This window comes from Penicillium hordei (genome assembly GCF_028827395.1).
Source record: "Penicillium hordei strain IBT 12815 chromosome Unknown utg000003l_segment0_segment0, whole genome shotgun sequence".
Taxonomy (NCBI): domain Eukaryota; kingdom Fungi; phylum Ascomycota; class Eurotiomycetes; order Eurotiales; family Aspergillaceae; genus Penicillium; species Penicillium hordei.
Window position 1 is genome coordinate 2,477,674 of NW_026623144.1, and position 15,179 is coordinate 2,492,852.

Below are 15,179 nucleotides of genomic sequence, written 5' to 3' on the forward strand. Positions count from 1 at the left end.
TAAGGCTGAGATTTATCCCGAGTCGAGGGTAAATATGTAAGTATTCACATACTTTTGGAAATAGAGGGATGGTATCTCTACACACTACTAGTAATCATTTGATAGAAATCCATATATATATATATACTAATGTCACTTGAATAAAAATGTGAAGCGCGGTTGTTTTCTGTTCTGTTAGTGTGAATGCAAGCTCTTTTTACAGTTTGGAAGGCTACGAGGAACTGAGATTGTGTGGTAATTGCCGTTTGTTCCTATATTGTGTGGCCATTTAGGCTTGCGAAAGAGGTCTAGTTATATAAACTTACCATTTGCCTGCTTCTTCCAAGACCTTCATGGTCAACTTATATCTTGAATCATCAGAAATCCGTCAAGCTTCTATCATTTTGGCCCTCTACTGTGAAATCTATACAATAGCTAAGGATCCTAGAATTCCTGTAAGAACTCACCCAGCGTCGAGCCCAGGCTACGAGCTACGGGAATTTGAGGGGAAAATAGTCTGTATGCTGGTCAACCTAGCTAAACCTATATGAGAGTGTCTGGGAATTTTCTGGAAATTCCTCATGTCCAACAGAAGGGATGGCCGAGCGAATGGCAGAGCTGATGGAAGGTTCAGCATCTGATCTCCGGCGGCGAGGAGGTTGCAGGGGCAGTAACGCTCGTCCAGGCGACAGAAGGGCTTGTCTTGAATATGGACGATAGGATCTAGGATTAAATTCATCAAAAATGAGCAATATCACCTCGTATTGCCGTTTGTGTCTACTCATCAACACGAGATATCCGATGTTTAAGCTTGCCCAATCTAACGGCTGACCAACCCATATCTCGCCGATCACATTGGCCGTGCTAAGAAACTGGCCATATAACTCCCAGGAACTGTACGCTTGTATAGAACAGTTCTGCTTGTTAAATGTGTCTGTTTCTCCAATGATTGACAAGAAACCACAAGTGATTTCAATCAAGCCTCGACTGGCCCGACTTTCACATCAACCCTTCTTTGCAGCTCAGCCATGTTATCCACATGTCGTAGCTTTTTCCGCTTTTGGACCTCCAAGTCCTTGAAGCGCTTCTTGCCTCCATGCTTCAGCTTTGTAATCATATCAGCGGCTTGCCCGCGAGTCAAGTCCTCGGGCTTCACATTGCCATCTCGAATGCGAGCTCCGTTCAGCATTTTGATTTGTCCCGGTGTTGCTTGGGCCCGTCGCCAAGGTTTCCAGGATGCGATGTAATGTTCATCAAACTTAGTACTCGCAAAGGTATCCGCTGCCCGGACAATGCTTTCCAAATCCGAGCCAGTGGCGATCTTTCGAGGACGTGTGAATTGGGGTGCCTCGGTTTCTGGGTTTTTGAATTTCATGACATGATGAGCCGTGAAGATATCGTCCATCTTTTCAATCGTTATCCAGCCAGATATATCGGTAAGCATATATCTGTCATCGCCGACCCGGACCCAGTTGTGTGGGCTGAACGACCTGATGTGTCGCTCGGACTGCATGTCTCCTAGGAGATCGTATATACTGTCATAAGTTGTAAATTGAAGTTTTAAGTCGTTATCTGAGCCATCATATGGTTCATCGGCCGTAGGAGTGGGTTTTGTTTGGCTACCCTGATCATCATTCTTCTTCATATCTTCCACGCTGGAATTATCCAAAACCTCATCTGGGTCCAAGCCGAACAACGTCGGTGTTGATAGAACTCCAGTTGCTAGCGAGGCTACCATGTCGATAACATGACAGTCCTTTTTCCCGGGAAAGAGCCGAAGACCACGCCCGATCATTTGAATGAGCAGGTTTCGAGATCTAGTGGGTCGAGCTAGGAGCACGCAGTCGATATTTGGGATGTCCGTGCCTTCTGTGAAAAGACCGCAATTTAGCAACACTGGGAATTCTTGGTCCTTAAAAGCCCGTAGCTGCTCCGAGCGGACGCCTTTGGCAGTGCTAGCTGTGATATACCTAGCATCGACGCCATGGTCGCGGAAAGCGGCGGTAAGCTGCCGCGCGTGCTCGACATCGACACAAAATACAAGAGTCGACTTTCGATTCTCCGCACTTGCCATCCATGCCCGGACTGTGATGTTATTTGTAGATGTAGTATTCACCGCCTCGGAAAGCGATCCTAGGGCAAAGTCTCCGAAACTATCTTTCTTGACTTTTGACAAATTGGCCCCGGACTTGACAGTCGTGAAGACCGCATTGGCCAACCAGTTTTCACCAATCATGTCCACGTAGTCCTTGTGATAGACAATATGATCGATGGCAGCGCCCAGTTTGAGACCATCGAATCGTGAAAAAGTGGCGGAAACACCAACCAAGACCGGTCCATTGGTAGATGGCTCGTTCAAGCCAAAATGCCCCAGGGCTTCGCGGTATGATTTGGCAACAATATGATGAGCCTCATCTACCAACACGAGCTTGAATGCACTCGGATCGAACTTGTACATGCGCCCCCGGGCTAGTGTCTGAACTGACGCGATGATGATGTCCCCTGCTCCCGTCGCAACATTCTTGCCCATTTCTATCTCGACAGTCTTGTCTGGATATGCGAGACTACAGTGCTTCGCGGCTTGTTCGACGAGTTCCCGCCGGTGGACGATGATCATGGTCTTGGTGGCTTTTGCATCGAGAGGAGGAATTCGGCTGATAAGCTGTGTAAATATGACCTGCAAAGATCAGTACCATTTGGAATGAAGAGTAGATTTAGCCTTACTGTCTTGCCAGCCCCTGTTGCAAGCGAAATTCCTAGGCGGCGATGGCCGTCACCTAAATACTTCAAGACGGATTGAATGCTTTCCTCTTGGTAGTCGCGGAGCACAATGCTTGGAGGAACAGGGGACTCGGTCGAATTGAAGCGCACATGGCGAAAAGGTTTTTGCAACGGAGGAGCCTTCACCAAGTATCTCCTTTGAAGTCTCAATCGCGAGACACAGCGTATGAACTCCATGCAGATGTTCCAAATGGTCTCTCTGTCTGGCGAAGCTCAAAGTCAAGATCAAACAGTGCAAACATGCTTATCGATAAGCGTGCATCTCATAGTGGATCTCCTTAGCTCAACTTTTTTTCTGTTGTTTCTATAGCTCTTGATGAAATTGACGTGGCAGATTTCATTAAGGGTGCAGCTGTGATGTTTTGCTACCGATCGTCCCGCATGCGCTGCAAATTTGCGAGCCTGAACGATGAGCGACTCCGCCTCCGTCTATGAGCCCGACGACGACCCCGAGTCTGAGTCCGACTTTGAACAATCCGAACCTGAATCCGATTGCGAGCAAACCCGCTCTTCCAGGGAACGCTCTCCAGCTCCAAATGAAGATTTGAACGAATATGATTACCATCGCGACCCATCATTCGATGGGGTCGGACGACAAATCGGCGAAGCGCTTATGGAACGCGCCCCGCAAATGCGTGGATCGCTCACATTTCTCCGAGCCTACTCCCACCTTATCTTACAAAACGAAGAGATTATTGAGTATGCCTCGCTGAGAGAACTTGACAACCCATACCAAGTCAGTCAACATGGCTCAATGGTCTGGACGCCCACGGAGAAAGAAGTGTTCTTCAACGCACTGGACCGGAAGGGCAAGAGCGGCATCAAAGAGATTGCTGCTGCAGTCGGTACCAAGTCGGAACTCGAGGTTATGGAATACATCCGATTTTTACATAAGGCTTTGGCGGCCCAGTATGCTTCCGACGTTCACCTGGAGCGCATGCCTGTCTTGAGCGATGTCGCAGCGGCCACAGAGATCAGCCAGGAATGCTGCGGATTACTCGAGGAATATGCGGATGTTCTATCATTGAAAGAGTCCCTCATTGAAGCCCGAGCCGGTACACAGCAACATGGAGACAACTGGATTCTCACTCAAGCTAGTGCACAGGCTCTGGCTGACGGGGATAACGACGGTGTTCGAGGTGCTCTCCGTCTCGCAGCTGATTTGCTGAATATTCCATATTGTATTCGACTTTCTTATGTTTTGTTCATGAACCTTGGTGGTACACAAGCTGAGAACAACTGGTGGAACCTTGCCAAGAGGAAAGACCTAATCACAGCCTATGGACATACCCCGTCTATGACTGCAGATACCGCTGTGGACTTTTATTCTCTCACTGTTAGCGTCACCCGCCGCTTGGTCCAGTCATCTCTCTTCTTTGCAATGTCAAGATTGCGCAGCTCGAACCGCAGTGGGAATGATAGAAAAGGATATGTTCGAACACAAGATGTGCGGGCCGCCATTGAAGTGCTCAACATGAAGCACTGCAGGCCTAACTTTGTGGACATTGCGCGTCGCAATGAAACTGTCCTAGAAGACATCAACAACCGGAAAGGCTGGGTGCCTACATTATTCACCTACGAAGAAGCCGAGGAGATCATCGACAGACACGAGTGGACCCGATACCGTAAAGACGGAAGCATGTACAATGAAAACGATGAAGAGGACAGCGAGGACGACGCCATCATTGACGATGAGATCGGAATGGAAGTCAATAACCAAGAGGCAGGACTGAAGCCAATGCCAGAACCGGAGCCACCACTGGAGTCGGAGTCAGAGTCAGAATCAGAACCAGAACCAGAGCCAGAGTTCGAACCTGAATCAGATCTAGATTCAGAACCAGAGGACTTTGATAACCACCCTTTGCCCACGCGAGAGCCATCCGAAATGCCACCGCCAGTTGTATTGCCAGACGAACTAGAAATGGACCCAGAAGAAGAGGAAGCAGACATCGCAGACCAGAACGCCAGCCATGGCGAAGAGGCCAACTTCCTGACGTTAATGGACCAACCCGTGCCGCCTGTCCTCGACGAACCCATGAAGGCAGAGGAGCCCGATGACGAGACCAAGCAATTGCCAGAGCGCAGAATCAGAGAAGATATCTCTAATTGGCGGGATCGGACTGTCTACCGCAGCGAGTGGGAGGAGTACGGATATGATTTCGCTGATCTGAAGGAAGACATGGAAATGCCTCCGCTGAAAAGGCCCAGATACAATGAACCAGCAGTTGTTCTCTCTGCTCCGGTTGTGTCGGGCGAGGACGCAATAATTGATAGTGAGCACGATGGGAATGGATCCCAGCGAGGAGAAAACCCACCAATGGCCAAAGAATCCTGGATGAAACTTGACGAGACAACTTTAAAGTATGGTCAACCAGGCGATCTACAGGGGGCTGAATGAGAGACACTACAATCTACTTTGAGCAAGAATATAAGATTCCCATCAAGGACATATGATTAAAGAGTAAACACATTGATGAAAAAAAAGATCCCCAGCCCCCTAGTTCAACCCCCTAAGAACAATCCACTTTCTGGAGAGAGGGTGAATCAACAGAAAAGAACTCCAGCAGATAACAGAAAAACAAAAAGTGCGCCTTTTCCAAGCCAGAAAGTTCAGAATATTCATAACTCAGCGAGACGAAAAGCAGCCCCTCTGGATTCCTCTCTCAGAAAATCCATGGGGGATTATCGTACATGTAATGAGGAAGCTTACAGGTCAAGGGTCTTGTAGTCGGCACCACCCTGAGAGCTCAGAGGCTGGGTGCCAGCCCGCAGATCTCCGCCAACAGGCTGGAAGCTGTAGTGGTTTCCAATGCCCGTAGTAGCAGCATCAGCCAGCATCTGGTTTGTGTGCTCGTTGGGGCCCTGCAGGCTGACAGTCTGGAGCGCATCCTGAGCCTCCTTAACACGCTTCTTGAACGTCATACGGTCCAAGAAGAGTTGTTGGCGAGCCTGCTCTAACTCACGACGCTCAGCCTCGATAATCTCTTCCATCTCATTGAATTGCTGCAACTTGATCTCGAACTTCTGTAGGGTGACGTTGACTGCAGCGGAGACCAAGCGGGTCATTTCACGCTCCTCGTGCGAGGCAAGGGCTCCGGCACGTGCGGCAGATGCAGCCAGGGCGATGGTGCCAAGGGTTTCCTTGGGTTTTGCGGAAACTTGCTGCTCGGCCTCACGTGCGGGGTCCACGTCCATGGAGTCTTCGGACTTGACTGCATCTTTGCCCTTGTCCTGTCCCTTCTCCAGCTGGCTCCGGAGCTCCTTGCGGATCTCCTCGACAGACCGACCGGCGGCGGCGGCAGCCACTGCGGGCTCCGCCATCTGGGCCAGGAACGCCACAACAGAAAGAACGGGATTTTCGGACTGGCTGATAGGGTCACGTCCGCTACCAGACTGCGGCTCGGGGACATCTTCAACGTATTTGTCCTCGATCTCCAGCTGTAAGAACTTCATGACACACTCTTCCCGAGATCGTGTGCCAACGTGGCTCGCAATTTGTTCCCAGTTTTCATCGAAGTTCTCCAGTCCTTCCAGCAACAAAATCAGTTCCGAGTCCGACCATGGAGTGTCTTTGTCAGTCAAATGAGAGTAGCCCTTGTCCTCGAGCTTAACAAAGTCCGAAGCATTGTGGCTAGAAGGCATTCGCCCTTGAAGGAAGCAGTTGGGACACAGATCGTACTTGGTGTCTGGCGTAGTGACGTTGGCTGATGTCGAAGCCGACTTGGCATAGTGGAATCGAAGTTTGGTGCAATCAATTCCGCAAGAGAAGCAGTGTGCCTTCTTCTTGGATTCCTGGGCAATGTCCAAGCCGTTGGTTGCTTCGCCGTTGGTATGCTTCTCTTTATCTTCGGCGGAGGTGATATCTTTGCCTTTTTCGTCATAAATGGTGCGGCGTAGTTCGAGATTAAGGTCGTCTTTAGATGCGGGGATGGAAGAAGCGGCACGCTGTGTGGCTGGATGAATCTTGCCGGACGTCACGCTGTGATTTGGTCCAGGTTGGAATGGCTGCAGACCCCGTGGAGTATCTGCGATAACTCGGAAGTGACCGGTGAATGGCGGTCCAATGTTGGACGGCCGTGTCTGAGGGTCAACCTGCAGAGATGTTAGCTAAGGTGTTTGAATGGGAAATACAAAACTCCTCACCTGATAATTGATCAAGCCCCACTGCTCAAGGAATGAGTGAACACGCATAATAGCACAGACATCACCCGCAAGGTTGCGACGGCAAGCAGTAACAGTCAAATACTCGATGGGGTTCAATCGATAGGTATTGATCATGAAGTCTCGGTAATCTTTGTATGTTGCAGGCGTCTTGCTGCGGTTGCGGCCATTGAAGAACTCGGCGAGAGCCTTCCTCTCAATTGGGTTGATAGTGTTCATATCAAACCATGTCGCATAGCTAGGGAGGATAATGGCGTGTGTTTGGGTGACGAGTTGTTCGCGTGCGGCGGCTTCCAGAGTCGATTTAGATGGCGCGGATTGTTCTTCACCCACAGCATCCTCAAGCCCATCCGCTCCCTCCACTTGCGGATGCGACTCGCCAACAGCATCCTCTAAGCCCTCGGTGTCGGGCTTGGCGTCGGTTTCAGTACCACCCATCTCTTCGTCTTCTGGTTCAACTCCGCCGTTCCGAGGCTTGGGAGATGCGGGGGCGTCCATCGGGTTGTCGGACCCAGGTGTATTCTCAGTCTTCTTCACGGGCGAATCCTGGCGCGATTGCGCTCCTGTCCACAAATTTAGCACTCAGTGCAACGTCACAGTCATTTGAGAGTAGGCATACCTTCGGCTTCGCGAGTTGCATCAGCTGTGCCATCTAGACCAGTCACAGACTGGACATTATCGTGGGCCGCAGCTGGGTTGATGGGAGTGTCATCCATGATAGATCAAAGCAAGCAGCTGTCGCGGTCGGCAGAATGTCAACTCTTTTCCCGTATATCAATGTCTGCCGTGTAAAGTGCAATAGTACTATCGAGTGGGAAAAAGCCAGCAATGGCGTAAATCAAGGCCGTGGGAGATGGAAGAGGAGGCCTAAAGTGATGATTGGACGGGTTGCTGGTGGGCACTTGGGGAGGTTGGTCGCGACACGCAAAACTCACGGGTGACTGCCAAGAACTGAAATTCCACTAACCTTTTTGGGACTGGGCTCCTTTTCCCATGGTCAGGTGATTCAAGCTACATTATCAATGTATGAGAACAATAACAAGGATTTATTTTAATATCTATTTCAACATTTCAATGATATTATTACTGTTATTAATTTGAGATATTTTAGTAAAGGCCCACAATGCAGGCCACGCCATAGTGTGTGGTAGATTAGCAATAAATATTAGACAGCTGTCAAAGCCAGAAAACTAGAAGCTGGGTACACTATGGAAATCTCGACTGCTTTATATGTGATAATTAGTAGGCTATTAGCAATACATGGAGGAGATTGTCCAGCGTCAATTAGGCTTTGGGCCTACTACAAAACATTTTGTGGCCATAGTAATATTTGACATGAATATGAAAATAACACGTTTATATATATTTTGTTGGAGAAAGAAATAGCAAAATTCGGATTTATAGGTGGAATATAGGAAGTATAGGACTATTATGCCTTATAAGAGACATGTGCAGGATGGTGCAATTGGTCAGAACCATTCAGCACTAATTCTAAGCTCGGTTACTTAACGTGAAGAGATATTTATATAAAATTCAATGTGCCTATGGTACAAAATAGATATATAGACACTAATGAAAATGATAATACAGTGTGTATTATTTCGGACTCACTGCTTGCTTCTTCTTAGCAGGTTGCTCAGATTCATCCTCGGTCTCATCGTCTCTGCCTCGCTTGGCCCCAGGAGCAGGAGAGTCAATCGGGGAGGCAGCAGCAGCAAGGGCAGGGACAGGAGCATATGGACGTGTGGCAACAGCAGCAGCAAGTATATCAAGGGAAGAAGTAGGAGAAACAATAGGACTAGGCTCGGCTGTGCTTGCCACCTCTGCAAGTATTTCTAGGGGAGTAGGGGCAGCACCAGTTGGTCCAAGTACTTGGGTTGCCGCATCTATAAGCACTTCTAAGTTAGTAGTGGAAAGCACATCCCCTGACAACCCCTCAGAAGATGTAGTAGACCCAAGTACTTGTGTTGCCGCATCTATAAGCACCTCTAAGTTAGCAGCAACAAGCACATCCCCAGATGACCCCTCAGAAGTCGTAGCAGCAAGAGCAGAGGCAGGAGCAGGAGGGGGAGGGGGAGGAGGAGGAGGTGCAGCAGCGCCAGACAAAGGTACCCTCCAGGCGGCATCGGTGAATCGGTAAAACCGAAGAATATCGTATAGAATTCCACCAAGGATTGTCTCAGACTCTATCGACTGAACTCCTCCTGGAAGCTCTCCAATTCTAGCTAGAATCTGTGTTTGAAACTCATTACCGGAAACTTTTCTCGAAAATTGGTTTTGCCAGGTGTGGCCTAGCTCAGCAAGCCAAGCGATCAGCAAAGGATCGTAGACACTTCGGATAAGATTGATAACAGACTGACGATCAAGCGCATTCTGTGGATGATTAGAGTTGTCAAGACGAAGCGGCATCCAGATTCTCCTAAGACTGTCTTCAGTTTCCTTCATATTAGCGCGCAATTTCAAGTTGGTTCGAGGCATGTTGGAAAGTTTTAATGACAAATGATTTGTGTTGGGTGAGGTGGTTAGAGTGTTGGCTTGTTGGCTTGTTGGATTGTTTGGGTCTCACTGTTGATTGTTTGAATGCTTGCTGTGAATAAATATCGAGAGTTTGGATGGGCTTCATCGAGAGTTAAATACTTGAAGACCCCTTTGAAACTCGAGTCAATGCCAATACCTATCCATACTTCCCTTTAACGTATTTTAGAACAAAGGAATGTGCCAACAATAGAATTACTTTGTAAGGTCTTCACGACCAAAAACTGACATAGGTGCACTATTTCTTTCGAAATGAACAAATGAGCATTGTCATCCCCTGGAAGCCAAAACAAAGGATATAGAGGATAAACAAAAGGGCTACTAGGCTTTTAATTATCCTATTTTCGACCGACTCAATAATAGAAATGAATGAATGAACACTAGACCAATCACAAGAGCAATGTACTTAGCATTTTCCAACGTTAGTACATTGGAAGTGCCTAACAAGGGAGATAACCAAGTGCTATGTTCATTTTGGACAGTCCAAGATTTTTTTATTAGAACTACTAGGTCTTGAGTAGTATAACTCCGGCATCGCGCTTCAAGGTGATTATATAGATTTCCACCCTGCCTATAGCGAACTCACCATTCGCTGCCGCCTCTGTTTTCACGACATTAAGGTGACGCTCCCTCATTTCTCATTATGGTGGGGTTGAGGTGCCTCGGATCGCTCATTGGAAAATATATATACGATTATAATTTGTCAACGGGATGCCTAGTGGCCATTCTTCTGTTTTAAGGTTATCATAAACATCAGTCCCTCATACAGATACTCTAATATTGTTCACACCCTCAAAGATCAGGTAGTATTCAAATTTTTGGTTGTTAAATATTTTGTCGTGAAGAATATTCTTTTCAAATCTTCTAGGTAGTGTATTGCTAGTATTAAATGGGCAGATTCTTATCGACTTCTTTGTTGACACCCGTGGACGACCTTAACTTTGATTGTATACCTGGTCTGCATTCCAGTGTACGATGTACTAGCAATGGTTTCTATCGCGTTTACGTTGCATTAGAAGCGACCTATCGGCCTGTTTGCTTTCTCTCTTTTTTATCACTCCACCCAGTACTTGAATCCCCGACCCTGACTCCTCGACCAATGAGATATCGTTGATTCACCCGTTGCGGTCCACACCGAGCCGGCTTGTTATCTGCCCGGCCTCTGAGCCCTAAGTCTCCGAGGTCAGAATTTCCCCGATCCAAAATGTTGCCGGTTACGCTGACCAACTGTTGAGGTGATAAATCTATAGATTGATGTTTGTTATGGACTAGAAAGGGAAGCGTTACAATGGAGGACATGGACTATAAATCTTTCTGGTGCCCTCGTGGGCTGAATCCTTTTCTATTCCAATTATCTACCCTTCTTCCAGCTCAAACTAGTACTCAGGTTAATTTCAGCGACCTTTATTGAGTGAAATCAGGTATGCAGTCAATTTTGCAGTACCGTCGTCTCCGCCGAGAGGTGGAAGAGGACTTGGCACATGTCCAATCCAAACCGTTCAGCTTGCGTTCCAACACCTCGCCATCCTCGCTCGAGGCAAACGCGGATGGTTATACGAGCCCGGAAGCAGAAGAGGACCAAAAAGCAGTGATATCGACTGATATGATTCTTGTGCCTGGTGTTACGGTTTCACGGCTAAACGGAGCCAATGGCGATATTGTCTTGGTGGTCGGCTGGAGAGACAACGATCCGAGTAACCCCCTCAACTGGTCACTACTGAAGAAATGGATGGTCATGTTGATGTGCGCTCTGATTGCCATTGCGATGACGGTTCCATCATCCGTCGAGGGGGCGACCCAAGACGCCTTTGATGCTCACTTTGGTGTGAACGGTATGGCTGGATCAATGACGACTGGTATGTTATTCCATCTTTGGCTTTTTATTTATACCTTTTAATTATTCTGCATTGGCTGCGAGGACAAAGTCCGATATATACAGACTGAAGCTGACTGAGTACAGGTATCTTTCTCATCGGCATTGGCGTAGGCTCGCTATTCTCTGGCCCTTTTTCGGAGACCTTCGGCCGTAACGCTGTTTATTTCGTTACTCTGGTCTTTGTCATTCTGTTCACTATGGCCAAGGCATTGGCACCAAACTATGGTGCCGCCCTCGCCTTCCGCTTCATTTGCGCTCTATTTGCAGCTGCACCTATGACGGTCGCAGGTGGAACTGTTGGTGACATCTGGCAACCCTTACAGATCCCTTTCGGCCTACCATTACTCACCATATTCGCCTATATGGGTCCCATCCTAGGCCCCGTAATTGGGGCGTACACACCAGAGATCGGGTTTCTCTGGGCCGACTGGATTTCTATGATTATCGCTGGCGTTACATTGATAGTCGTGATTCTTGGTCAGCCGGAAACGTTCAGTCCCATCCTACTGGAATGGCGCGCGAAGCACCTGCGTGATCTGACGGGAGACGACCGCTATCGCGCTGAACATGCTTCCACTTCCACTAGCTCGTTTAGCGCTCGGTTGTTAACTAATGTCTACCGACCTTTCGTGATGATCTGGACCGAACCCCTCATTCTCATTTTCAGTTTCTATCTTGTATTGCTATATTTTGTGCTCTTCACCTTTCTGAACGGTTATCCCTTTATATTCGCTAACGTGTACGGGATTTCCACGAGCTTGACCTTTGTCATATTTGCTGCTATGATCCCTGGCGTTCTTGTCGCTCTGGCTTTGGTTCCTTTGCTTTATGACCTCACCAAGAAGGCTGCTAGGAAGGCCGATACCGAAGGCAAAGCTCTCCAGCCAGAAGTGTCCCTGTGGTGGGCTATGGCGGGGGCTTCTATTCTAATGCCTATCTCACTCTTCTGGATGGCTTGGACCTGCTACGTAAGTGCTGGTTTCACCTTGCTATGCGTACCTCTGCTAATACCCTTCTGTTTTCTAGTACTCTGTTAGTATTTGGTCGCCGATTGTGGCCTCCGGTATCTTCGGTTATGCTCTTGTCTGCATCTTTACTACAACCTATATGTACACCATTTTTGTGTACCTGAGGTATGCAGCTTCAGCTCTTGGATTTATGACCTTTTCGCGGTACGTCGTCTCCGGCGCCTTGAGTCCAGCCTCAGTCAAGATGTACGAGAACATCGGCCCCCACTGGTCGTTGACAATTGTTGGCATCGTTGCAACCATCATGGCACCGGTACCCTTTGTGCTATATAAGTATGGCCACAGGGTCCGAGCGATGAGCAAGAATGCCCAGAACAAGGTTTAAGACGGTCTTCGCCAAATACGCGGATTTCACAGACATAGGGCATGTTCTCTTCTTCTTGCGTTGTTCCTTCGCAAATAACGTGTATATTTTGTCAAATTGCCAAACTACGGCATGATGCTATTGACAGAGTATATATAAAATATATCTATCAATTTTAATTTATAAGAGGTTCTCCCATTGACCGGATGTAGGTACTGACCTAAATTATAACCAAAACAAATGCACCCACTTCTATACCGATTACGTCATGTTGACATAAGGTCGTGATTAGTTATAACCTGCCTGATCATCTCTATTCCTTTCATTTAACACTACACATTAAAAGAGACAAGTACTTGCATTCTTGGTGAACTAAATATTTCCAAGGTCGACAGCATGACGCATGATTCGCGAGCTCCACTTGACAATGAGTGAGTTCAGACCTTTTCCCCGTTCAGGAATATTCATTATGTTCATTTCTCAACCGGCCTAATTAACCAACTAATTCCCTTTCTGCAGTGATGATGCCGGAAACAAGAACAACAGCAACTGTCATAATTGCAAAGGTGAGAACACGTTCTGCAAACAGGTTGGCAGTGCTAAATACCACTTCACAGGATGTAATGATGTATGTATCTACACTATCTAGATCATTTTACGACCATACTATCAACTGGGCTGCCAATGTGGATGTCTCTGCTGAAATGTGCTTACGAATAACTCCAGTGCTCCAATTGCAATGACTGTGTCGAGTGTTCATTCTGCAGCAACTGCAGCAATTGTGAAAAATGCCAGCAATGTTCAAACATGACAAGTTGTACCGAGTGCCAGAATTGTTCCAACATGGAAAACTGCACTCATTGCCAGGATTGCTCCAATATGGTAAACTGCACTGACTGTCGAAATTGCTCCAACTTGAAAGTAGGTTTGTAACAGAGTATGATTAGTTAAATGAGAATAGTTGACTAATTGCCTTTGAACGGACAGAACCGGGACGGTGCTGTCAATGAGTCTGGGTAAACAGGCTAAGGCAAGCAATGAAGCTTTGAAGTGCCGGGAAGACTATTTTATATATGAGTTCCTTTGCAGTACTCCTGTCATCTGGGAGAAAATTGCAACATTTCTTTCGCAAACGATGAGAAATTTCTCTGGTTGTTAGGAGATTATGTGATTTCACGGACATGATCTTAGTTAGCTATTTCTGGGATTAATAACCTTTCTTCCTTCTTCTTTCTTCCCTCTGCTTTAACAGATAGATCTAGAGGTATGGTTGTTATCGTATCGATTGATTTGATCTTATCGAAAATCTCCGGAACTTTTCCGCCATCTCTCACCGCCGTTTCTGAGATAAGCAAAAAAAGAAAGAAAAAGGACCATCAGTCAGCGGAGGAACTACTCCGTACAAGCCCCAGATCATTCTTAACTATTCTTAGAACAATCTGATACCATCTAATGACCCTGCAGATCAGTTCTTAAGGGACATTTTACGGCTCTCATTGGAACACGGAAGGCGTTAAACCGCTGCCTAGATTATATTTTGCAAAAATTCTCTGTTCTCGAGTCTAAGTGGGACACCCGGCGTGAATTTATACGAATTAGGATGTGTTCGTCTCTGCTTGAAACACCATGAGGGGCTGAGTTTAAAATCCCCCCTTGGCCGCCTTTCTCCTAACAAGTTCTTAAAGAGGAAAATAGTGGGTACTTAGTGGGCACAAAATGGTGATACATGTATAAATCAAGGGAGCTCATGGAGCAAATTTGTTGCGTTACTCTCAACGTGCCATCGTGTGAAGCGTAGAACATAAAAGTCGAAGGGAGTATCTAAAACCTCAATTAGAGGGGTGATCCGAAGGTCAGGGTTGGGTATCATGACAAGACTAGTGGGGCTAAATATTTTACCGCTATCATAATAATTGTTGCAATTGCCCACCTGGGAAAGTGGTCCAGGGAATTTCCTAAAAGGGTATTTATGGGGTCACATTGAGGGAATACCAAGACATGAATATAATTGGCTATTTCGTAAAAGCTTACTTAGGCATAACTTCATTCTATGGATTGATTCTCTTGTAACTCATGCAGCTCACCACATAAATTGTCAATTGATGAGCATTTTAATTTTGATCTTCTTGCCCGATTTAGGTGAGATCTCGGAAGTAGTGCGTGGGAATCCATACTGTTTACAAAAACAGGCTACACCATTGTCCACACACCGAGGTTTCACCATGATCCTCGATGGATACATATTATGCTTTTCTTGTACCGAGGACAAATAACCCATATACACATAATATTTTTCCAAGGTTCTTCTTTTCCCGTGTTTTATATGGGTCAAGAGATGCCATTGACAATTTCAATTGGGATCTTCTACAACACCGCGGAAACTATGCTGGAATTAAGCCAGTTAGTTCTCATCGCAAACGTATCCATGTATGGCTCTCGGAGGTTCGAGGAATTGCGTTTCGATAACGAGTTCAGGTTGGTGCATTTAGTACTTGCGCTTGCCCTAGACTGTGGC

General features: G+C 47.0%; 5 protein-coding genes across 5 annotated transcripts; 2 read left to right on the top strand and 3 right to left on the bottom strand.

Moving 5' to 3' along the window:
- Positions 1 to 955: 955 nt before the first annotated feature.
- N7537_006169 (DEAD/DEAH box helicase) lies at positions 956 to 2,937 on the bottom strand (the record flags this gene model as incomplete). The annotated part of the gene is made up of 2 exons (XM_056897226.1): positions 956 to 2,656; positions 2,704 to 2,937. 2 exons carry the CDS (start codon positions 2,935 to 2,937, stop codon positions 956 to 958), a joined length of 1,935 nt encoding a protein of 644 aa, XP_056753011.1.
- Positions 2,938 to 3,169: 232 nt separating this feature from the next.
- Positions 3,170 to 5,158, top strand: N7537_006170 (uncharacterized protein; the record flags this gene model as incomplete). The annotated part of the gene is made up of 1 exon (XM_056897227.1): positions 3,170 to 5,158. One exon carries the CDS (start codon positions 3,170 to 3,172, stop codon positions 5,156 to 5,158), a length of 1,989 nt encoding a protein of 662 aa, XP_056753012.1.
- A 308-nt stretch (positions 5,159 to 5,466) lies between these two features.
- rscE (uncharacterized protein) lies at positions 5,467 to 7,637 on the bottom strand (the record flags this gene model as incomplete). Its single annotated transcript, XM_056897228.1, has 3 exons — positions 5,467 to 6,852; positions 6,904 to 7,484; positions 7,541 to 7,637. The coding sequence occupies 3 exons, from the start codon at positions 7,635 to 7,637 to the stop codon at positions 5,467 to 5,469; spliced, it is 2,064 nt and encodes a 687-aa protein (XP_056753013.1).
- An 880-nt stretch (positions 7,638 to 8,517) lies between these two features.
- N7537_006172 (uncharacterized protein) lies at positions 8,518 to 9,399 on the bottom strand (the record flags this gene model as incomplete). The annotated part of the gene is made up of 1 exon (XM_056897229.1): positions 8,518 to 9,399. The coding sequence occupies one exon, from the start codon at positions 9,397 to 9,399 to the stop codon at positions 8,518 to 8,520; it is 882 nt and encodes a 293-aa protein (XP_056753014.1).
- A 1,480-nt stretch (positions 9,400 to 10,879) lies between these two features.
- On the top strand, positions 10,880 to 12,685 carry N7537_006173 (uncharacterized protein; the record flags this gene model as incomplete). The annotated part of the gene is made up of 3 exons (XM_056897230.1): positions 10,880 to 11,312; positions 11,417 to 12,300; positions 12,359 to 12,685. The coding sequence occupies 3 exons, from the start codon at positions 10,880 to 10,882 to the stop codon at positions 12,683 to 12,685; spliced, it is 1,644 nt and encodes a 547-aa protein (XP_056753015.1).
- Between the last annotated feature and the right edge of the window lie 2,494 nt (positions 12,686 to 15,179).